The sequence below is a fragment of the Falco peregrinus genome, chromosome 5 (assembly GCF_023634155.1).
Source record: "Falco peregrinus isolate bFalPer1 chromosome 5, bFalPer1.pri, whole genome shotgun sequence".
NCBI classification, from domain to species: domain Eukaryota; kingdom Metazoa; phylum Chordata; class Aves; order Falconiformes; family Falconidae; genus Falco; species Falco peregrinus.
The window spans coordinates 7,474,597-7,500,355 of record NC_073725.1 but is presented as its reverse complement, the minus strand read 5'-3'; the positions used below and the strand labels follow the sequence as shown (position 1 = coordinate 7,500,355).

At 39.2% G+C, this 25,759-nt stretch overlaps 1 protein-coding gene across 1 annotated transcript in view; it reads left to right on the top strand.

Moving 5' to 3' along the window:
• Window positions 1-16,795: 16,795 nt before the first annotated feature.
• DAZL (deleted in azoospermia like) overlaps window positions 16,796-25,759 on the top strand; it is a 37,487-nt gene continuing 28,523 nt past the window's right edge. Inside the window, exon 1 of the mRNA XM_055803672.1 lies at window positions 16,796-17,185. Within this exon, the coding sequence (XP_055659647.1) occupies window positions 16,796-17,185 (390 nt within the window). The remainder of the gene's footprint in view (window positions 17,186-25,759) is intronic.

The following is a 25,759-nucleotide window of genomic DNA, read 5'->3' as shown; positions in this document are numbered from 1 at the left end:
AAATGCTATGTACCCTCTGTGTACTCTTCCGGAGAGGTGAATTCACATCGGAGCACAGCTACTCAGACGATAAAGAGAGCACAGAGCCCCTCTCTGACATGCAACTGAGAGAGTGCAGTGTACCTAGTCTTCAAAACTGAAGGTTGCCAGAGAAAATGAACACACAGAAATCAGATGGTAAATGACGTTTTGGAGAAAGGGATGCAGCCTAAAGGACAGGGGGTTTTATAATAAATGTAAAGTGGTATAAATGGATTGTGAATACATTTAACCTAGGAATTAGGAAAGTATTTTTAATCCTCAGAGAGTTTTGAGGCTTTGGAACAGCTTGTCAATGGGAATAATGGTAACAAAAACCATTAATAATTTCAAGATGAAGATTAATAAATTTGTAAATGAAAGGAAAATACATCTGGTGTGACCTGCATTAGGGAGAGAGTAGCAAAATTGTCCCAGAAAGTCCTTGCCAGGCCTACAACCATATCAACAGCCCCAGAGAAACAGGAGCTCTGGCTGGTACAAGGGTGCTGTAAAAAGTTCTGGAACATAACTTTGGAAATCCAGATAGCACCATTATTAATTACTGTACTGCTGCTAATTCTAGTGGAAATCTCTCGGTAAGTCAGGCTTATGTCACAGTGATGCGTTTTCCTCCAAACTGGAGGACTGAGTTATCTCTGAGCTATCAAATATCTCTGTTTTCTTAACACTTGTCTTGCATTTTCATAATTTTCATTTACTTAGTTTCCGGACATGCCACCTTCAGTTAAAAGTTTTCTTGTTGAAGGGCAGGGTTTCTCTGAAATCTTATTTTATCTCTACAATTTTTCTGACTTCAGAAATTTTCAAATAAATATCTTTTCATATTTATCACCATCGGCATGGCTTAGTGGAGCCAAATATTCTCTTCTACGTAAAATTATAGGCTATAACTATATTCATGCAGAATTTTAAAGCAGAGATTCACAGGTATTGTCTTTACCACTACTGCTTTAACTGCTCCAAGGATAACTACAATATCTGCAATCCCAGTAGGTGACAGTACAGAAAGGAAAGTCGTAGCAGCTTTGTTTTTCAAAACCTGTCATGTACTGTAACCAGCGATGAATCCAGATACAGCGTATCAAAAGACACACACAGTGTTTCCCTTCATTAAACAAGCATTTGCTTTTAAAACGTATTGGCTTGCCAACTACACTGTTTTACAGATCAAAGAGTCTCTGTGAGGTACAAAATCATTGACGGTGGTTGGCATCACAGCACTGGATATGCATATTCTTTCAGGATACTTGAACCAGGTGCAGCCAAGTGTATAGCCAGGCAGCAGAAGCTTGTAAAAGGAGAATACCTGGTAAGAAAAATTAACCTTTCTGAGCTCCATGCTGCTGCCGCTGGGATACTTGCAGTACCTGTGCATATACTCGTATAAGTAAGTGATTTATGCATCCACTGCACTGCAGCGTGCTGCATAAATATATCTGCAGATCTGGAAGAAGCAAAGGGAGTAGATGGTGATGATAAAAATGACTCATTGGATTTCAGGCGAGCAGCTGGGATGCTGAGTATGCACAACAGTTGAAGAATGGAAATTATCCACCCCCCTGCAGGAGGACAGGCAGCAAGGGCTGGGGCTGAGGAAGGCAACCTAAGCAGGAGAATCAGGGGGATTTTAAAGGCGAGACAAAACCGCCGAGGCCTCACTGTTACCCTGCTGTTATCAACTGTCTTTGAAACAAGGCTAGAAATGGCCCATGTAAAGGGTGACAACCACTCTGCTAATATGAGCTGGCTTGTCAGCTTGAGTTGGCAGGAGTTTCTACAGTTAATGTAGCAGTTACCGCTTTGCTGATGACCTCTGTAGATGTCAGTGATGACATTTCTTTTTATTCAACATGCATTGGTAAAATCACAGGCAATAGCACATTAAAAAAAGAAGCCTTTAATACAACAAACCCAAAGCATTTTACAAGTTTTGAAATGCCAGGATTAGGATTGCTTGTGATGCCTCACTTTCCATAATACAGTCTCTAATTAAACGATCACATACCACCGCCCACCGCCCCCCCTCCCCCCGATACTTAGTGCACAGGGTCAGATGGTGACTGAGCCTGTTTTCTGTAGCAGCCTTTCTCACTTGCTGCAGAGATGGAAAACTGCACGGTTAATTGGCCTGAAGGCTACACGAGGAAGGAGAGTCCCTGATGTAAAATCACATACTGCTGCCCTGGTGAGGGTTGTTTCGGAAGCTGTTCCCATTTCACTGTTAATCTGTGCACCAGGCAGCATCGCACCAGCCGTGCTGCACGTGGCTGGGGGCCCTGGCTCATGGAGAAATACTGGTTGTTCTTTGACACTTGGCATCTGGAAAGCTGCAAGTTGCAAAGCTGGGGTGACACCACTCAGGCGTCTGACAGGTGAAAGATGTGTTCATAGTTGGATAACAAACTGATACTCAAATGCAGGCTGACTGACAGACTGACGTACACTCCACAATAACTTAAGGGCCAGATCTCAAACCCTTAGGAGGAAATATAATAAATATCAAATGCTTCCTCACAAATAATCACCACCCCTTTTCTCCTGACTGCAGTGAAGAAATAGTGTGACTGCAATTAGAAATTCTATCAAATATCTAGGAAGTCGAAAGGAGAGTGTCAATATGAATAGGCAGGAAAGGCATTGAAAGGGCTGAAAGAGTCAAGGAGCAAGAGAAAATTAGAACAGATGTACAAAGCTATGAGGAGCTGGGTGGATTGAAACTAAAGAAATAAAACCAGGAATCAAGCGATATTTGAATAAGCTACTTAGGAAAACAAGTAAGAGTCATAGTAGAGAAAGATCACAGCAGTATTAAAAAGAAAACAATAAAAATTACAAAATTAAAATCTTGTGGGTTTTTTATGTACTTTCTAACTGCATCCAAGAGGCAAAACAGTCTCATGTTAAGACAGAACGTATTTCAGATTTAGCTCATTGTCAATGTGATTTATGAGACAAAGACCAGATACTAAGGGTGAATAAATAGTAAAGCAAGGTCTTACAGCACTGGAGGCAGAAAGGGACATGGAGAGCTGCACCAGATAATATCACAGTGACAGATGAATGCATATACATTCTGTTTTACTTCAGTATGCATTCAGCTCTATGATAAATACAAATTTCAAAACGCAGAAGATTGCATACATAAAGGATAACAAGCAAAGAAGCATCGCTGTAAGAAGATTTTACATTTATCTGAAGAAGTGACCTGCAAATCCAACAGAAAAATTCTGCATATTTCACTAATACATCTCTATCGGCTATGGAAAAAGAGACATTTATCATGCCAGATATTTCACTAATATATCTCTATCAGCTATGGAAAAAGAGACATTTATCATGCCAGATATTAAAATGCATACTTTAATGCTCTTCTTACATCACATACAAACTAGCTTCACTCTATTGCTTCCTCACGTCATGACAGCCCAGTCAACAGACAAATCCTTCAGATCATGGACAAGCCTAGCTATGAGCAGTTATTTACTAAATGGCAAACTAACAAATAGCCACATATCCTGCATATATAAACAGTTTAAATCCCTCTTTGTTGCTAGATGAAGAGATTCGACTTATAACGTGGGTAACTACATGCGCACAGAAGGCAGGTCTGCACAGCAGGCAAGGATTAGGCTTGTCAGGCTTACCAGTAGTTCAGGGTTTGGATACCCATGGCAGTGACGGGTCAGCAGCACAAAACTCTCCCTCATGGACCAGAAGACATCTATTCAGGCCACTTGTCACACTGCCCACCTGCATGGCAATAGGCAAGTGATCTCCGTTAGGAATGCTGACATCTGCTGCACTCGCGTGTTTCTATGATCTCTAGATGTACCGCCAAAATCACCCGAAGGGTCTCTGAGGGAGGTACCTGACAAGACTGCGAAGGACTGGCGAGTGGCATGAGTGCGAATGACAAAAGGCTGATTTGTAGTTCACGTTCTAAGTGCTCCACTTATTCTAGCTTCTGAAGTTACTCAGCAGACTTAACAGAACTTTCACATTGGCAGTTTGCTTTTCAGGTGCGTAAATTCTGCTTGGAACAAAGTTTGTAACATTAAAGTTTTACTAACTAATCCCTTAAGGGTAACTTTGAAAAGAAGCATCTGCAAGGAAACAGATTGGAGACATTCACTCTGAGCTAAAAATACATACTGACTGTGTAGCCTGGTGTACAATGTTAACTTCAGGTAGTAGAAGAGGGAGAACAAAATCTCAAGGACAACTATATTTATGGACTGGGACTTCTATTCAGAAAAACACACAATAAAACAGTTTTATGCCTTGGAGAATTGCCTACCTTTGAATTTCTAAATAGGAAACCTTACAAGGATATAGAAAGGCCTGCAACAGTAGGAAGATGAAGACAACTCCCTAACAAAAATCTTCTATCGGTTAAATTGTTCAAAAATAATAATTTTTAAAAATCACTGAGAATCCTAGGGTACATGTGAAATGATCCATGACAAGAGGGCAGGCAGTCTAATGGAATGAACAGTCTGTCTTATAGTCAACACTGCACATGACAAATAAATCTATAACCAACCTTATTCCACGCTACACAAACTACAAAGGTGTACATATACTTTCGTTTTTAGGAAACGTAATATTGAAGTAAACAAAAACTTTCTTTACAGGAATCTGGCAAATTAAATAGAGATATCTAAGTATTTAATCTTTTCAAACATAGTAGAGCATGAGGACTTATTATGAAAAGAACACCATTACTTCTTTTATTTAAAATTAAAAATAAAACAAAGGCACTATTTTTGAAAAGGAACAGTGTAAATTTCAGAGTAAAACTCAGAAGAAAAAGACAAGTGATTAAATTTAAATTGGATGTTAGATATAAAAGAAGCAAGGACCGTAAATGGTCATCTAGGTGATGAAAACATTCCTAGACATCTCTCAACAAAATTACTGATGGGATAAATAATCTTAGAAAGTAATAATTGCACTCAGGATTCTTTGTTCACAGAAGTATGAAGCCTAACTTTTTTCTCTTTTAACCATATGCTTTTTGCTAATATTTTCCATTGTTTGGTTCTGTAACGCCCTCTTCTTTCAATCAATGTTTAGACGCAGGTTACTTCTGTTTCCTAGGTATTGCCAGAATCGCAGACTCACAGAACGGTTGAGGTTGGAGGGCACCTCTGGAGGTCATCTGGTCCATCTCCCCTGCTCAAGCAGGGTCACCTAGAGCCAGTTGCACAGGACCATGTCCAGATGGCTTCTGAATATCCATCTCCAACGATGGAGACTCCAAAGTCCCCCATGGCAACCTGTGCCAGTGCTCAGTCACCCTCACAGTGAAAAAGTCTCCTGAAGTTCAGACCGAGCCTCCTGTGTTTCATTTTTGTGCCCGTTGCCATTGGTCACGTCACTGGGCGCCACTGAAGAGAGCCTGGCTCCATCCTCATTGCACCCTCCCTTCAGGTGTTGACACACATCGGTGAGACCCCCCTGAGCCTTCTCTTCTCCAGGCTGAACAGTCCCAGCTCGCAGCCCTGCCTCACAGGAGAGACGCTCCAATCCCTGCACCATCTCAGTGGACCTTTGCTGGACTCTCTCCAGTATGTCCACGTCTGGCTTGTACTGGGGAGCCCAGCACTGGACACAGTACTCCAGCTGTGGCCTCCCAGTGCTGAGTAGATGCAAAAATTCCCTCCCTCAGCCTGCTGGCAACACTCCTCCTAATGCAGCCCAGGACACTGTTGGCTTTTCTTGCCACTAGGGCACACTGCCGCCTCATGGTCACCTTGGTGTCCACCAGGACTCCCAGGTCCTTTTCCGTCTAACTGCTTTTCGGCATAATACAATAAATATTATTATATTCCAGCCAGGGAGCCCCAGCATATATCAGGGGTGCCTGGCGTTATTCCTCCCCAGGTGCAGGACCTTGCAGTTCCCCGTGCTGAACTTCACGACGTTTCTGTCAGCTCATTTCTCCAGCCATATAAATCTCCAAATTAGAATTCCTGTAATTGTGATAGTTGTAATCTACCAAATGCTGTTAAAACGTCTGAGTGCATACCTAATCTTAATTATGAGTTTATGTCACCTTCTAATGAATTTGAAAGAATAAAGAACAGTTATAGAAAATGTAACTAATGGCATCACTGTAGAAAAATGTCTGGCATACTTATTCAAATCCATACAAACAAGAATTAATCCTCAAAAATTAGTTACGAATCATTGTTTCACAAGAGATGAAATTCAGGACATGGAGAACATGGCCAGGGCAAAAAGGCAACCATACTGAAGGTACAAACATCAAATCTGCTAAATTTCAACCCTGCATTTATTCATCTGGATCCAGTTATTCCTACATGCTGAAAACAATAATTACTTGTATGCACAACTAATGTTTACTATAGACTTTACAATAAAAACATACTATAAAACAAAACTGAGGAGTAAATATTACAATTTGATAAACACTTCAGGCCAAACCCTGGTCTCAGTGAAGTTAGTATTAAACCACACAGATTTCAACTAGGTCAGGATTTCCGAGTTTCACACAGTTGCAATGGACAAACTGGCTCTTACAGTCATGTAACCTTGGTGAAAATGAGGAAATTACAAAAGTTTAATATTCAAAGTACATTTGGCAAACAGAAGATAAAACTTTTGAAGATTATTTCACAGAAATGTAGGTCTAAATGAGGCCTTGGGAAACCATCCAGATTGAACCGCTCATTTCTCTTGATTTCTTCTGCACCTCCTATAGTTTGTCTACATCTTCTTAAGAGTGTAGTGCAAAAACCAGACACAGAGTTCCAGCTGAGGTCCTATCAGTGCTGAACATACCAGAATAATTTGCTTCATTATCTCATTCATGACCTTCCTGCAAATATTTCCCAAACTACATTATTTCATTCTTTTGTGACACTACTGTATTATTGGCTTATATTTATCTTGCTATCCAGAATAAGCTCTTCCAAATTTTTTTTTCCAACTGTATTTTCCAAATGTATTAAGTGAATCTTTCTTGCTGATTGTGGGCCACGACTCCAATATGTCAAGACAGTTCTGCCCTTCACAGTACTTGCACTCTCTTCCAACTTGCTCTTATTCATAAATTTTGTAAGCACATTCTCCTTTCCAATAGGCTTAATTATAATATTAAATAGAAACAACCTTAGGACAGACAGGCTCTGCTGGAACCTAACTAAATTTAAATTCCCTCTGTTTGAGGTAAACCACTGATAACTCATCTTTAATTTTTCACTCTGCCACTAGACTCTATTCTATTGTTTGCTTGCAATATGGAACAATATAAAATCTATTTCTAATAGCAAGATATATCAGCCCTTCAGTCATTAAACCAGTTATCTCCTTGCCGTGTAGCTGCTGATGCCTCTTTTATTTTCATCTCTTAATAAGGGAGTATCCTGTAGGTTCACAGGCTGCGAACAGGAAGGCAGTGGTGCTCTCTGACCCATCACCAAGGCCCTCAGCACTGTTTTTCTCCTCTAGACAGTAGGAAAGCATGCCCAGAGAGCAAGGAGAAGAAACCCTGCTGTATAACCCTACCAGTTCTGCTTCTTCCTCATTCCCAGTTGTCCACATCTGCAGCACCTTGTGTCTAGAGAAGAGAGAAGGCATTGCAGATGAAAAAAGTAGGACAGGGAAAGTTGCAAAGACTACCTATAATGGTTGGGAACTGCTGGTCCAGGGTAAATTTGATTATATTCTCCATGGTTTAAGATCTCTCTCTATTTCCTTTAACCTGTTCTGCCTCTCTTCAGGCTAAATTTTAAAAAGCAGGCAGAAAATTAAGCAACTAGATCAGTTTTTAAAATTAGTTTTGAAAATCCAGATGTTCATATGAAAATTACATGGCTTAGTCACCAAAATGCAATACAATTTGTTTACAAATATATTAATGATGCATTGCAGGAAGATGTTAATAATTTAATATTAATCTCAACAGCAAGAGAAATCTAATGAGTCAATAATACTTATCACCTATTCTTCTCCCTTTCAGATGAACACAAAGTAGGAACAAGTAGCAGAGAAGAGGAAAAGCAATAACCTACAGCACCAAGGTGTGAACTGCCATTTGTTTTTCAACATATTAAAAGTCCTGTTCAAAGTTTCCTTCTCCTTTTCTTTCTTGCTGCTAAATGATATGGCTGGTTTTGAGCATATACAAAAGATTATTATTTAAAGGCATTCCAGAAAAAAAAAGTTTCATTTTTCAGGATTGGAAAAGGTGAGAAGCTGTGAGGTATGATAAAGTGGTAGAGCTAAAAGGGGGACATCTGCATAATAACTGCTTATATCAATGCTGAGATCAGCTAGTGCTCTCAGATCTCTGAGTGTTAAAAATAATTTGGGCCCATTGATGTGAACAATGCTTTTTAAAGAAAGATTTTGATGTCTGAATCACTATATTAAAGGTGATGTGCAAACAACACAACAGCAGAATTTCCTAAAAATCCCAAAACCACACACCACAAAACCATAAAACACATCTTTTAGGTGAATGGAATGTTTACTTCTAAAATCATCCTTACCCTGTTAAAAAATAATTTTAAAAAACAGAGAGATGTCTGTAATCTTTTCCTTCAGAAATTTCTTATGCCATTCTTCTGCTCAGGGCAAGGTGAAAAGCCTTCTGCATACTCCTGCCTCCTATGAAAAAAATATTTTGTGTAATTGCTAGGCTCCAAAGGATTTCTCAAAGATACAAGACAAAGAACTTGCAACTCGCCCATATTTTCCTTCTGGTGTACAGAAGGAAATACTCAAAACCCTGAAATCCACTGATGCTGTTCTATGTGTTGGTATCAGCCTGTTATATGGGTTAAAATCCCTTGCAAATTCAGTTCAGTGAAATGAATTGAAGTTTACACTTCCATGCATGTATATAGTATGAGCTTGTGTGAAATTTTCTTTTTTAAAGCAAACATTTAAATATAACAGATGTTCACTTTGTTTGCCTTTATAGTGCTGGGTAAAAACACTGAAGTTGTTCCAATATATGGTCATAATATTTTCTCTCTTTTTTTGGCAGACATCAGACCGCTTTAACTTCATTCAAACTCAAACGAGTAGTGGTGTTTGAGTAGTAGCAGTGAAAGTTTGATCTCATATTATATATAATGTGATGCAAATACAGGTTTCCAGGACAGAAGTGGTCCTGTCTTGTGTTACTGTTCTCTCCTCTACCCTTGCCCTCAGCTGCAGGAAAGGATCTCCCACCATTCTGTTCGCTTTAGTAATTAGAAGCACAAGAAATGCCCCCCTGGGTCCAGCCAATGGTTCATGCTATCCCTGAGCTGTCTCCGACAATTGCAGTAGCAGATGCTACAGAGTGAGAATAACCTCTGCTCAGGATAAATTTTGACAGCAATTTTACCAACAAAGGACAGGACCCAGGATGATGCCCGATACACATTGCTTTTGAAAAGCATCCATTTTATGATACTTTTTTTAGAAAAGAAAACTATTTGCATGTTCTCTCAAAACAGACATGTTCTATCAACTCAATAGGAACAAACAGAAGATATCTCTCCTGTTTGCCCCACTGCTTTATATTACCTTTTTGCTTTCTGGTAACATGCTCCTATTTCTGTGACCCTTCCTGTTGAAAATACTTGGACACACATTTACTATTATAACTCTATTCAGCTTCTCTAATTTGAAAGATTCAGTTCCAGCTGGGGCGCAGTGTTTACCTCCTGAGCACAACCTCTTGGCTTCCAGTACCTTGGTAGGCATCCTCTTAGTTTTCATAGCTCGGTCTTTTTTATTCATTTCATTCACTAATGCATTGCTCTTTCCTTCTTTCAGTAGCATGAATACAGGATATATGTGTGGATTTAACATTCATTAACTTGGCTTTCTGTTGAGACCTAGAAATTGAAATATGTAGTCACTTACAAGAAAAGCTGTATAGCGTAATAATTATTTTGCAGAGGTGGTGTTGCCAGGCTAGGGTCTTTCTTCAAAACCGATGTATTCAAATACATCAGTCTACTATAATAACTGAAAGAACAGGAAATAAAATTAATGATTATAGCATCTCACTGACATAGTAAATGTCACACGTTTGCTCTTTAACTCTTCCTCTAAATACTGTTTTCTCTGTGTCATTTTTTCTTTATATGCTGTTACCTAAGATCGCATATAGTCCTTAAGCCAACTTGAAAACTTCAAGAACGGTTACAGTTTATGACACTATTATGAAATCACAAAGCCCCATTCATGTTTTTATTACTATTTTTGATATTTCCTTGTATTCTTGACAGCCATACAGTTGCCTTCACTACCTCAGTGACAACCTCCCCACCCCACCACAAAACTGAATCACAGAGTAGATGTTGGAAGAATTTTTTTTTCATCCCCCATCATAACATAATCAAAGACTACTTGCTACTTTAGGCATAGCCGTCCATGCAGATTGCCAGTTTTCATCCATGTGCCTTCAGATTTGCTAAAGATTATGGTTATTAGAGCATTTGCTGCCAGCACTTAAAACCATAGGGTTGCTCAGAAACACTCTGTATCAGTGGAGTTTGAGTGGGTGGACTGCCTTCAAGTACTTTGTTATGGGCAAACACCACTAAATGTTGGCATTAACAGCTGTGAAATCATTGGCACAGTCAAAGATGTAAGAAATTAATTGTTCAGTTTCTGCAAGATCTTTCAACAATCAAAACAGATAGATGGTTTACTACATTTAGTTCTATACCTGTCACTTGCTCCATTTCTTAGATACTTGTGTAGCTCTGGAAGTCCACAAATACTTCAGCCACTGTGATTTGTCAACTATTGCACATCATGGGAGTAAATTATTCGTCAGAGCTTTCAGAGATGTAAGGGACAACTGCAGCTGGGGTTTTTGCAAGTGGTCTTGCAACAGGGTGAATACAGAGCTTGTAAGTCACGAAGTCATTAAGCCATTGGAGTCATTAATTTTGCGGACAGTAGTAGCGTTTGCAAATACATATCTTTAGACTGGAAAATGTGATGCTAATCTTTGCGAATGAAGGTTCAGCAGGTTCTTCTTGAGAAGGCTGAGAGGAGTACAGGAGATATACTTTGACATTGCCCACCTGACATCCTGAATGACTGAAATGTCATAGCTATTTCTTCTGAATATAAATTATGAGGCATCTCTGATTTAGACTGTTGGAACAGTCTGAGAGAAACTTTAAAGATTTTGCGCACATAACATTACATTTTAATCTCCTGGGGAGCTGAGGGGAAGTGAAATAAAGTAAAATAAAATTAAATCTTCCAATGATTTGTCAATATGCTCAGGATTACAAATTTGTATCTGCTCTATACATTTTCATAGGCCTCAGGCTTGCAAAGATCACAGCATCACAGAATCACAGAATGGTTTAGGTTGGAAGGGACCTTAAAAATTATCTGATTCGAACCCCCCTGCCATGGGCAGGACACCTTCCACCAGACCAGGCTGCTCAAAGCCCCATCCAAGCTGGCCTTGAGCACTGCCAGGGATGGGGCATCCACAGCTTCTCTGGGCAACTTGTTCCAGCATCTAGCCACCCTCACAGTAAAGAATTCCTTCCTAATAGCTAATCTAAATCTACCCTCTTTCAGCTTAAAACTGTTACCCCTTGTCCTGTCACAACAGGTCGTACTACAAAGTCTGTCCCCATCTTTCTTATAAACCCCCTTTAAGCACTGGCAGCTGCTATAAGGTCTCCCTGGAGCCTTGTCTTCTCCAGGCTGAACAACTCCCAACACTCTCAGCCTGTCTTCATAGGAGAGGTGCTCCAGCCTCTGGTCTTCTTCGTGGTCCTGCTCTGGACTCCTCCAACAGGTCCATGTCCTGCTTATGCTGGGGGCTGGAGAGCTGAACACAGTACTCCACGTGGGGTCTCAGGAAACCAGAGCAGAGGTGGGGAGTCACCTCCCGCAGCCGGCTGGCCACCCTTCTTTTGATGCAGCCCAGGATTCAGTTTTTCTGGGCTAAAAGCGCACATTGTCAGGCCATGTTGAGCCTTTTGTCTACCAACACCCCCAAGGCCTTCTCCCCAGGACTACTCTCAATCCTTTCTCCATCCAACCTGTATTGATACTGGGGGTTGCCCTGACCCATGTGCAGGACCTTGCACTTGGCCTTGTTGAACTTCATGATGTTAAGATACCACCTTAAATACTGTCGCATTGAAAATTTTCTATGTCATAGTTGAAAAATGTCTAAAACTACTGTATTTGATTAATGGTTTGTATTTCCTACAGAAACACTTTGACGTCTGCTCTGTGTACTGGTTAGCTCTTGATTTGCAAGCCACTTTGTAAATACTTTTCTCTGGTGACTTTTACAAATTAGGTATGCCACGTTACAGCCACGTAGCAGGAAGAGGAACCAGACTGTCTGCTACAAGGACTGGGGTCAGTGAGGTAAACTATTGAATTCTTAGTATTGTGTTAAGTTCTTAACCGGGCCCTTAAGAGTCCCCATTTTTACCATGCAGGAATCGTATTTAGCAAGATTATTGATTTGCATCCTTTTAACATGCACCTGACAAAAGCAACCCAACTGTAGGTGTAAGTATGGAAAGCGATTATTGGCAATTACGATAAATGCAATTAAAATTAAATATTTACCAATTGTGGTCTCTCTTGCAAGGTTAATAGGTTGAGCATTCTCAGTACTAGGAAGTTGTCCTAGTTTCAGCTGGGATAGAGTTAATTTTCTTCTTGGTAGTTGGCACAATGCTTTGTTTTGGATTTAGTATGAGAATAATGTTGATAACACAGTGATGTGTCAGTTGTTGCTAAGTCGTGCTTACTCTGAAGTCAAGGACTTTTCGGTTTCCCGTGCCCTGCCAGCGAGAGCTGCACAAGAAGCCAGGAGGGAGCAGAGCCAGGACAGCTGACCTGAACTGGCCAAAGGGATATTCCATACCACAGAATGTCATGCTCCGTATATAAACTGGGGGAAGAAGGAAGGGGGACGTTCGGAGTGATGCCATTTGTCTTTCCAAGTATCAGTTACGTGTGATGAAGCCCTGCTCTCCTGGAGATGGCTGAACACCTGCCTGCTGATGGGAAGCAGCGAACGAATTCCGTGTTGTGCTTTGGTTGCTTGCGCAGCTTTTGCTTTACCTCTTTATGCCAACCCATGGATTTTCTCACTTTAACTCTTCCAGCTCTCTCTCCCATCCCAGCAGCAGGGGAGTGAGCAAGCAGCTGTGTGGTGCTTAGTTGCTCACTGGGGTTAAACCACGACAGAAGTCAACCGAAGACAAGATTGTAAGGCTAAGTGCTTATTTCAAATCCATGATTTATTAATCCTTTGGAATTCAGGTAGCCTTTTTTTTTCCTGAGAAAAGCTCTTGGCTTTTAACAAGTTTTCATATCAAAAGCTTTACTGGTCTCCAAGTCATCAGCTAACAGAAGTGGTGGCTTATGACAGAGATGTGAGCAGCTCCTCAATAAGCAAAGAATCACAATTAGATGGTTCTTTTTCTTTTAAAAGCGTTTCATACCCTTACTATCGACCTGTCATAAGGTCCTGACCGAGATCACAGCATCATGTCTTGGTTCAAAACTCCCTTGGTGATCTCTAGCAAAAGCCTGAAAATACTACTATTGAAATATTTATCACCAGAACTTTTTGAATCTTCTCATAATTCCTGAGTGGATAAGGACATTGCCATGTAAAGCCACTGACATCACCATGGATAAACCCCCCCTCCCCTGTGTAGGCAAAGTCCCACATAAAACTATCCAGTGACTTCTAGTCATTTGAACTTTATGAGACAGAACGAGGAAGATAAATTAGCTGAAGCACACTTTGATTCCAAAGGAAAATACAAATTAACACTGTAACAGTTGAACGAACATAAAAATTGAGTAAGTGGTACAATAGATTAAAAGTCTTCATCTCTACCATGAGGTATACATATGAGCTAGAAAAATAAAAATGCTTCAATGATTATATTGCATAATACTTCTCTCCCCACCCCTTGATGTTCAAGTAGTATGTTAAAAAAAAAGGAACACAAAAAGGTGGAGTTTTATTCCACGTTCATTTGTTTTGATTTCTGTACTGTCACAGAGCAGAAAACATGCAGATATTGATCCTTTTCTCAGCTATACTGTTACTGGCCAGTGTAATATGTTTTCACTGAAATCAGTGAAGTTTTAGCGGTTCAAGTCTTAAATTACTGACAGAAGGAGAAACTCCATATCCAGTTGTATAATTTCTAACTCGGGTAACTCTCCCATTAAATTCAGTGAAAAAATAACCTGGATAAAGCGTAGAAAACTAGCCCTATAATCATGATGCCAGAGAAAATGTGGAAGTTCAGATTTGGTGCTCTCAAGTAATTTTATATGAAGGATAAAGGCTTTAAATGGCTCCATCAGAGATGTCTTTAGGCAGCACAGGGCTCTTGTGTGGGTGCTGCAATGATATTGCTGGTTTGTGCCTCCCTGAGGATGTTAAAGAGATAAAGGGCAAAATGAGATTACACTGGTCTGTCCATTCCTTGGCACAGCTAAGAATGGGCACCAAGACTGCTTTTGTTCTCCTTCCTGACTTCTGCTCCAGCACAGAAATCGAACAGCAAAAATCTTAGCTGGAAGACTATAAAACGTAGTGGGTTTGTAGCTTTTCTGTAGGTTTTTTTGAGCAGTCTACTCTGCAGGTTAATTTAGCTGTAGAGAGTGTTGTTCATACTTTCACTCTCATGCATTCCCATTCCTGTGTTCTTAGCAGACATCATAAACAAGCCCTGCGCTTGTCTTCCATGTGCAAAATGGAGCTACCTTAAAATTACATCTTGACCATCAATTTTCTTCCTCTTGAATAGTTTCAGAAAATAGGGTGGTTCTGCCTCTGATCTGACTAGTGCTCATTTGTCATTGATCTGATTTACAGAAAAGTTTCACGCCACAGTTATGAAAGTAGCTTGTATACAAGGTTACAGCAGTGAATGGATTTAAGTCAGCTGGAAACGAATAGCAAGACAGCTTCAATACTTTTGGAAAAGCTAACAAAAACTACAATTAAACAAATAAAACATGTCTGAAAACACGAAGATAAAGCCACTGTCACTTAAATTTCTTTTCCCTCCTTAACGATGGATAATAAAAAAGCAGTCATGGCATCTGTGCAACCGAGGATTGCTGTGGTCCAACCCAGAGCCTGTATGTAATGTTCCAGTGTCACAGAACTCACCAGGGAAAACACCCAGCAAAGCTGAATACACAATTGAGACAAAAATCCATGTCCTTTTATTTGAGTAAGGCTGTGATTATTCAGTAACCATAATATCAGTATCAGAACTATTAGTATCACATATATTTTTAAAAAGCCTCAATTTAAAGTAAAAAACACAAGTGTTGGTTAAAGTCAACATTACATTTTGTAATTAACACAAATTTCCTAGTAATTTAATAGGTGTTGACGGTTTAGATAAACGATTTACATTGCTGATTTGAATATTTCAGTTTCAAATAAACTGGAATAGTATGGGTTTAGTTGCAACTCGAAGACTTGTTCCAAACGCAGCATGGCGTTTGTCTTTTCCTCACGTTCTCAAATTAATTTGGCTAAGAGCTACCCTATAATAGAACTTCCAGCACTCCAGTAGTCTAGCATAGCTGCACGCCTTGTGACAATGCAGGACACTAGCACTCTCCTTCTGGAGACCACCTGCATAAACAACATTGACAAGCTATCAAAGTTTTTGTGTTGGCAAAACATTGTGCCAGTAAGCCTCAGTAGTATAGAGCTAGCATGGTAATTAAGATGAGATCAAGTTCTACTAAAGACACAAAATTCACTTTTCTCATATGAACTAGGAAAGCAGAAACTAGACTACCTGACAGTTTTCAACTTGTTAGCTACGTAGACTGGAGTTCTGAAAAACAGTTCTTCTTCTACTTAGATCATGCAGATTAAAAACACGCTTATGAAGATGAACAAATTTACTCAGCTCTTAGGGTTTAAATATGAACTAGTCTAAACTGGAAATTAATTCAAAGTGCAACAACCGTTCTTTCTACAGTCCATCTGTATTAGCGTATCAGCCCAAGCAACCAAAGCACTTCCAGCAAAAACACGCTAGGTTCATACCACTGCAGTAAAACTGTAATTCCTGGAAGGAACACAATAATAATAACAGCTTTTTCTAAATCAGGGCACAGATGTTATGACAGAAACCTTGAGTATAGACACCTCTTATGAAGTGCTTCAGCTTAATCATTTAAAAACAGTGGTAAAACACATTGAACAGATTAAAGTCAGCTCAGTATGTCTAAACAATAACAAGTAGGAATAAAACTTCATTCTGTTTAAGTGAATGGCAAATAGTGATTGAAGTCCTAGTAGTTATACTTTAATTAAAGCTGAGGAAACAATTTTTCCATGGACTACTTAGCATGGGTTAGAATACCTGTAGCTTATGAAGCAGTGTAGTAGCATGACAATCCTGTTCTTGAAAAAGGTCATTCACTAACTTCTTTATGAGAAAAATATTTTTAGTAGCAAACCTACAAAAATCCTTAAAAATTAAGTGCCTATCTGAATTCTAAATTCACAGGCCATTTATAGATGAGATAAGAAGACAAACACACAAGCCCTCCAGTTCTCTAAACAAACAAATAACAAAGGTAAAATATATTCATGTATTTTCTGTTCACCTTACGCAAATATACCGCAGGACTTGTTCAGCGTATGTACTGCAGGGTTTACTCTAGGGAGGAGTAGTTAACTTTGCACAACTACTCTGGAAGGATTCAGTCTCATTAACTCAGAATGACTTTACTTACCTCAGACTTCCCAATCTTTTCAAACCGGCAACCTGTCACAAGTGGAGTCCTCCAGGGATCGACATTGAGCCTAACACTGTTTAATATTTTCATAAGTGATCTGGATGATGGGATCAAGTGTACCCTGATGAAGTTTGCCAATGATACCAAACTGAGTGGGCAAGTAGACACGTTGGAAGAGAGAGCCACCCCACAGGAAGATCTGGATAGGCTGGAAGAGTGGACTAACAAGAACCTTATGAAGTTCAATCAAGACAAATGTATGGTCTTGCACCTGGGAAAACAAAATCCAGGAGTGCAGCACAGGTTGGGATCTACCCAGCTGGGTAGCGGCTCCATGGAAAGAGACCTGGGGGTCCAGTGGACAACAAGCTCAGTATGAATGAAAAGAGTGCTGCTGTGGCAAAGCAAGCCACCAGGATGCTGGGTTGCTTCAACAAGGGCAACATCAGCAGAGATGAGTCATTAACCCGCTCTACTCGGCACTTGTCAGACCACACCTGGAATACTGTGTTCAGTTTTAGTCCTTGCTATACAAAAAAGATGAGCACAGGCTGGAGAGTGTCCAGAGATGGGCCACAAAGATGATCAAAGGACTGGGAAGCCTGCCACATGAGGGAAGGCTGAGAGAACTGGCTTTGTTCAGCCTTGAGTAAAGAATTAGGGGAAACCTTATCACCACGTTCCAGTATTTAAAGGGTCGCTACAAGATGGAGACTCCCTTTTTGCAAGGAGTCACGTGGATAAGAGGAGGGGTAATGGGTACAAGTTACTCCAGGGGAGATTCCGATTTGACACAAGAAGAAAATTTTTCACAATTGTAACCATCAGCCATTGCAATAATCTCCCCGGGGAAGTGGTGGATTCCCCAACATTGGACACTTTTAAGATTCAGCTGGACAGGGTGCCAGACCATCTTGTCCAGACCGTGCTTCTGCCAAGAAAGGTTGGACCAGATGATCCTTGAGGTCCCTTCCAACCTGGTATTCTATGATTCTATGATTATTTTCACATTATTGTTCAATACAGCAATGTCCAGGCTGTCCTTCAATTCAAAATCCAGTTTTGAACTCAAACTCCTACCTTTGCTACCCAAATCAAAGTGACTCTTTTGAATCTCATTAAAAACAGACAAATAAACCCTCCCCACAGAGTTTCCAGATGCTGGATATCTTATGGCTACTTTTTAACACGACAACTACAGAAGTTAAATACATACATTTTAATGCTTTCTTCATGCCTTCAAATAATTTGCTTATTTGTTTTTTCCTAAGAAGTCAGCTAGCAGTGTCTAATGCCATGGGAAACAGGATATTTTTCATTAAGTGGCCCAAGTTAGCAGCAGCAACATCATATATCCATTAAAGCTCAACCATCAATTAGGCATGTGATTGATTGGCTTTTCACAAGGGTTGTCATACAAAATGTCCAGTCTTTACAAAAGAACTGTGCTTTTTTCAATAATCCATCTTCTAGCATTACAGAGCTCAAAATCAAGATGATACCTTTTGTCTTCAGTGGAAAACTGACCCACAGTTTATGGCGAAGGGATACTTGTTGGTCTTCATACTGCTGTAGGGTCTGTGGCCTCCTGTGTACCGTGCTTACTAGGTAAATTCTACATAAACAGAATTTTTTAAAAAGAAGACATTGCCACAAAAAAAAAAAAAACCACAAACTTTAAATACTGTCACTAACAAGGCTTTAGCAGCTTATTTATGGACATTTGAGGAATTCCAAGTTGAACTGCAAGGTAAGAGCAACAAAAATTAAAATGCGTGAGACTATCTTATTTACCCATTACAATACTGATTTGGTATTCAAAACTGCATCAGTTCTCCCTAAATGAACAACATACTCCAACCTTTGTTTTCCTATTTTCATGGGGGGGTGTGTGTATGTGTGTGTGTGTCAGTTTTTCCCCCACTCTTAAATCTGATGCAGAATGTCTCTGATGTACTGTCCTGCATTTTTTAACATTCTCCACAGCTGCTGGAGGCAATTGTTTGAATACCTCACAAAACTGGTATCAAAATATAAAATCATATTACCAAATATCACGATATTCAAACCTTTTCCTCATCAATGTGATCTTGCCAGAAGTCAGGACCTGCCTGGCATCATTCTAAGCTGGAGGTTGCAGCATGCTGATGTTGGGATCCCACTGATGTCTTCCTTGACACCTGTTTTTTTCAAAAGCACCACTTCATTCACCTACTTCCCTGCTGAGATCACACCTCTTTCAAATCCATGTGTCTGACACAGAAGTTCTGCCTACTATATGAAAGGAAAACCCTGTCAGTCGAGAAGCAAGGGACAGTACAGCCTATCAAAATGCCTACAGCCTTTTGTCTATTCACCTTCTCACTGGCAGAGTGAAGAGGCCAACAGCTACCCGTCCTAATCGCTGGGAGACAGACTTGGGAGGAGGATGGCAAAGACTGAGCCACAACTTCCCAAACAGGCTGTGCAGATCAGGACATCATTTTACAATCAGCGTCACATCATAAAACTACCACTGCTTACAATTTACGTGTCCTGGTTTCAGCTGGGATAGAGCTAATTTTCTTCACAGTAGCTGGTGCAGAGCTGCGTTTTGCATTTGGTGTGAGAACAGTGTTGATAACACACTGATGTTTTAGTTGTTGCTAAGTAATGTTTATACTAAGTCAAGGACTTTTCAGTTTCTCTGGCCCTGCCAGCTAGAATACTGGGGGGGGCACAAGAAACTGGGAGGGGACACAGCCGGGACAGTTGACCCCAACTAGCCAAAGGGAGATTCCATGCCATGGAACGTCACGCTGGGTATAAAAACTGGGGGGAGCTGGCTGCAGCCTGCTGGTCGCTGCTCAGGGACGGGCTGGGCATCCGTCAGTGGGTGGTGAGCAACTGCACTGTGCATCGCTTGGTTTTTTTCCCTTCCCTTTGGATTTTATTCCTCTCCCCTTCTCTCGCCTTTTCTTTACAATTGGGGGGGTGGTGGTGTTGTTTTTTTTTTTTAATCGTATTTCAATTATTAAATTGTTCTTATCTCAGTCCTCGCATTTTACCTTTTTCCCGATCTCCTCCTCCCCATCCCACTGGGGGGGCGGGGGGCGGGGGAGTGACGGAGCAGCTCTGTGGTACTTAGCGGCCAGATGGGGTTAAACCACAGCACTAGGGCACTGTAAATGAGGAAGACTGAAATAACGTCATAGCTTTCCACTTCAAGTTTTTTCAGACAAAGGCCTATTACTCATTTTTGTAACAGAAAAAAAGAACATATTGGTTATTAAGCTAACTTTTTATTGCTTCTCTGCATAAGGACTATAATCTAGAATACCTAGTATGGAATACCTAACTTTTCCATGCTCATGCTCCATTTGCAGTCCCACTCCACAGTGCTACAAGGGAGGGGGCAAATGTCATGCGAAATGCGCTGCCTAAGATCTAACAAGCTCACATGCCAAGAGCACTACAAGAGAACATACTTCAACGCGTGTCATATAAGCCCACCTGGGACTCTAATTACTCATGTGGATGCTCGAGCCACATGAAAATACCTTCAGCAAAACTTATTTTTTACTTTAAATGCTCACTTTGACCTACAGAGAGATTTGGCAAGGATCTTGGCAGAATTTAGATACAGAATTTGCCAGACACCCACCAAACTCTGTATGTATTTCAAATCCTACATTTTCACAGATGCATTTCTTGAAGACACCTGAAGTTCTGTCTCCACACGTGCACTTAAATCCTGTCAACACTAGACATGTGGAGCTAAGGCCTGCTGCAACCCACATACTCCTATACAAATAATGGGATTTTTATAATTAAGAAAATAAGGCTTTATAATGAACGGGAAATGCAGAACAGTAAGTCATGTTAACTGAAACACTAAAGTAAATTAATTTTTAATTTTTTTTAAATTTATTTTTTAGGCAAAAATCCATCAGTAGTTGCCCGAGTAGCATCACTCCCACAGGTGTTATTTCAACTTTATAGTCAAGGAGCTCATCTCATTTTAATGCTGGACTGCAAGTGTGGCAAGCTATCTAAGGTCAGTGCCTGATGAAATGATTCTAGAAATGTTAGCTCTCTCACCAAATAGCTTGTGTAGACCTAGGGCTGAAAATATATGTGAGAGCTACTAGTTTTAAAATAATGTTCAAGACTTCTATTATACAAATACTTATATGTTTTATGCTTATCTATTTCCTTTTCCTAACTAGGAGCATCCTGACCTAAAAAGTCTTTTGTGTCGATGACTTACATAATCAGCTGTTGAAGTGGAAAAGCTACCTTTCCAATGCTTCAGTGTAGACCAGACAAGGTCAAAGTAAAATGTCACAGGGGTCAACAATATTTAGTACTGAGCATCTGCCAGCTATTCCTTTGCTTTCTGCACATGAACATTAAAATCATGTGTAACTGTTTATAACTTTATTTTAGGCACCTCTAGAATATTCATCGTCGCAGTAAAGTATAAGAACTAGATGTAGATAGGACACAATTCACTTTGCAAACCTTATTTTTATTCTCTGAAACTAATTTCATCTCACTAGGGTTTCATACAGGCATTTTCAGATCCCCTTACTCTACTGTAAAGAGGATAAACCAGATACTAAGTAGATGCATCGAGATAATGCAATGAAGTAACAGATGCAGATTTTATCATGGGCGGTACATTTATTGTTCTTCAAACTAACAAAACCATGTGAATGTTAAATTTCTCAATTAAAAAAAACCACACAACTTTCCAGTCTGATTATTAGCCATTTAGGCCCCCAAAATACAAAGTATATGCACAGCAAAAGCTTGACACCCACACAGAAATCTATGCCAATGTATTTTTATAAAATGTCATACTTCTAAAATCAATTATTTTGGGGGACCTAATATATTATTTTGAACACTTCATTTTGGCAGAAAACTCTTCTAATTTTTGATTGCTAAAAAAAGCTTGAAAATGCAGATCCAAAGCACTGGAAGACAAGAAAGCAGACAAAAAGAATCAGAAATATATCTCTTTCTCAAGCTTCTCATTTTTAAGCTATATAATGATTACTTGTGACCTAAACTATGGTTTGAATGCTTGAGATGTCAATATTATAAAAATATGAGACAGGATCACTAGTAAGATACCAGGATTTGCTTCCAAGGCCCAGCCATATGCAAGGATCACAATGACAGAACTATCTGGGTGACAAGAAGTCAGTATCCAGCACTAAATGCCTATGTAGAATGACAGAAGTGACCAAGTTAACCGTAAGCAGCTTGGCTTGCAACAAGAGGCAATTCAGCTTCAGCAATGAGTAAAGCAACTGTATATGTGGAAACTGTACGTATATAAAAATGTTTACTGGGGCAGTCAGAGCAATGACTGCTGTGCAGGATGCAGGAAATGTCAGATTCCTCACTTCCACAGGCTCACGTACAGCCTTTCAAGGCAGCAGGAAATAAATACTACATGGCTGTCAGTACTGCCAAATCACTAAACTTTATCCTTTTCTAAAAGATAATGAGTTTTATAGGGTTCAGCCTTCTTTGAACAGTCTCCCTTCAACTGCAAATCGGAGTCTTTACTTCACCATTAGAGCCTTCCAAGTACAGCAGTTACTATTCAAAGCTCTGCATCAACTGGGTTAGATCATTTCTGCTCTTGCAAGTAACTTAATTTGAGCCAACTCAGGTATCTTTACACAACAGTACGCTGTGTCACTAGTCACACAAAATGAAACTAAGCTGGATCCAATATTCAAAAGTGTTTAGCAGATGTGCTAGGTACTGTCTTTAGGACTGTTACAGGTTTCTACAAAAATAGCTACAAAAGAGAAATTCAAAATTGACAGAAAATATGTCACTGTGACTAAGTGAATGAAAACGGGAAAGAAAAACCAAATCTCTCAAAATCTTTCTTCCAAAATGAACTGTTGGAATAACTAACTTCCTTTCCTATCTTCCAAAATAACTTCCTTTCCTATCTTCCTTTAACCAAGACTGAGAAACTACCTCATTAATAAGAAAACTGAACTGAAGGATCAAAAAGATAAACAGAAGGTTTGGGAGAATGGACAACGGCATGTGCAGGTAATGGAGAGAAGATTCCAGTGATGTTAACAGTAACACAATACACAATTTAATTTCTCTCAGGAGTAGATTTTTTTCTCTTACTCTGCTAAAGTGTCAATCTGAAGTAATCTACGTTCACAGCAGCAAACACCTGAAGCTATGATTTAGATCTGTAAATAACATTTTTCAGCAACTGCCATTATAAGTCAATTCTGAATGTCTACAATTCAGGTATGTAAAGAACTGCACTTTTCCAGAGGCTGATGAGGTGATTATATTGCCCAAATTCACATGCTGCTGCCTCTCAGCAGACAATGGCACGTTAAATGCCAGTTAAAATGTCATTGTTTTTCATTGTTTTCCTCCTTCCAAAGGTAAGGAAGGACTACAGGTGACAATTCTACCTGTACTGAGTTCTTCTTTAAATCCCTCTCCCACCCATTCCCTTTTTTACTTTAAATTTCATACTAAGTTTTAACACAGAGTATTTTCTTGAACAAATCATTGTTCAAAAAAGTTTTTAAGACATCTCAGGGCTACATGAGTTTTTGTAGATAGCTCTGAGTAAAATTCCAATGTTCTTACTTGCTTTAATGCCAAATCCCTGATTTGGTGGCTTTCCAGCACCTTTTGGATCAGAATGTGAGTTATTTTCACAGCCCTGGACAGAATTGCCGTAGTGTGCTTTTGTAGCTCAATCTTCATGTTACATGCAACTTTAATGCTACAAGAAACTTGTAAAAAAAAGGTCTCAAATACCGTACATCATGTTTGATTATACTGAATGACTGGTATCAGGCCTGAACACCTGAGTTAGCTTTGCCTGGTACCACCATCCCAGTACGCAAGTCCACTGCCCAATGCCTTGTTTTCTGAGCACCGCTGCCTTCTGTGGCTATGGTCACCTCCAATTATTTTCTTCTGTATAATTATTTTCCAGCCTATTGTGACAACCGTGGGGGGTTATCCACATTTTGAAAAACTGTAGGCACAACAAAGTTACTAACACTCAGATTCTTACAGAAAGCTTCTAATTTCAAGCAGATACCTCATATAATCCTGATTAAGAAGTCAAGGAATGCCTGTGCAATAGAGGACACAGAAGAAAAACTGTGAACTTTAATTCAGACAATTCAGTTAAGCAAGTTTTCTGAGCAGGTAACTGATGCTTCCGCTAAATAAGGAAACAAACAGTTCACTTTGGAAACAAGATTTTGAGGGCTTTGCTTCTTTTTTCCCCTGACAAAAGGCATTTCTTAAATTTTCTTAAGTCCAGTGCCAGACCAACAGTGGACACCAGTCATGTGGCTTGATATAAATATCCTTGACATCAGTCCTATTCAGGAAGGAAAGAAAATACTACAAGTTGAGAATAAAATGAAGACTGTTTTCTTTAGAGAAACATAATTAATGAAATTGTGGACACATTTTATATACAAAGGCACTCAGAAGTATTGGGAATTTGCTTTGTTCTCCAGTACTACATCCTTTCTTACTATATATGAGTTATTGAGATAAATCAGAGCTGACTAATGGTTTTCTAGACACCATTAAAGAAACTAATAAGAAAATCATTTATACATACAAAATGATGATTTTAACTGAATACAAAGAAATGTCTCTCAACAGAAGACTAACACTAAAATCTAGACAGATGGTGAAAAAACATTAATATTCAAGAAAAACAGAAAAGAGAAAAGATTAATGAAAATTCTCAAAGATCTAGCTACATTACTGCTTGTCAATACTCAAAAGAAACAATGAAAAGACAAAACATATTTTTTACTTTTAGACATCCTTCTTTATTCTGTAACTGGTATCATTTCACCGATAGAAGTAATATTCACAGATACAATAGTGGGATTTACTACACTATATTAAAATGTATGGACTGTACTGTATTTCAAACTGAAGAGACTTTAATTACTAGTATAAACCAAAACACTAGACTATGATGTTATCTTTATGTCCTAAATCAAACAGCTCAGGAAGGACACCAAACATACCTATATAAACAAAAAAAAAGCTATAACATACTAATCTGTAAATTTACCTCAATAAAGACATTTCCAATCATTCTGGTAATGAAAGTTGATAGTGTGACAATTTACTCCAGAACTTTCAATATTACTTAGGAGTCATTTTGCTAACTAAAGCATGTAAGAGGTTTGCACTATTTGTTTTTTGAGCAAAATCCAGAACCTAAACTTAAAAAAGTGAAAGTGCTACTCATGTTATGTACAATCAGAAAGCATTAATATACTGACTAAAAACATGAAAACATACTTGTTCTAATTTTGTTTTCACATGAATATATAATAAGATTTTTGAAAGAAAAAAAAAATTTCCATCATCATGACTTCTGGGAAAAACTCTAAACCAAAGATTTAGTGCTCGATTGGCAAGTATTTTAGTATCCCATCCATACATCTAGATCCAAATATACATTCCAGCAAAGACACTGCAAATGAAACTCATTCAAAAGTTAATTAAGGTTTTTCTACACATGGAACTGTTCCTGATTAATACCATATGGGACCATTCTTATTACAGAAGTGCCTCATTCCATTTTAGTTACCACAAACGTATACGTTCAGGAACAAGAGTTGCCTGTACATGGAATTAATCAGAATCATTTGTAGACTATTTTAATTACTGGGGACCAAATAGCATTTTAAAAAAATAAATAAATCAGTAGGCTTTAATTCACAAGGTTTGTGCTAGCCTAGAGGTCTGTCTACAGGGATCTCCTTGTAAGAATATCTTAAATTAACATATCTGATAAAAAAATATTGATTAGCAATGAGGAATATTTGGACCTTTTTAAATAGATGTAGAAAAAAAATAAAAGGAAATACACCATAGTGAAAAGACACAGAAGTCTTAAGCTTCAGAAGAG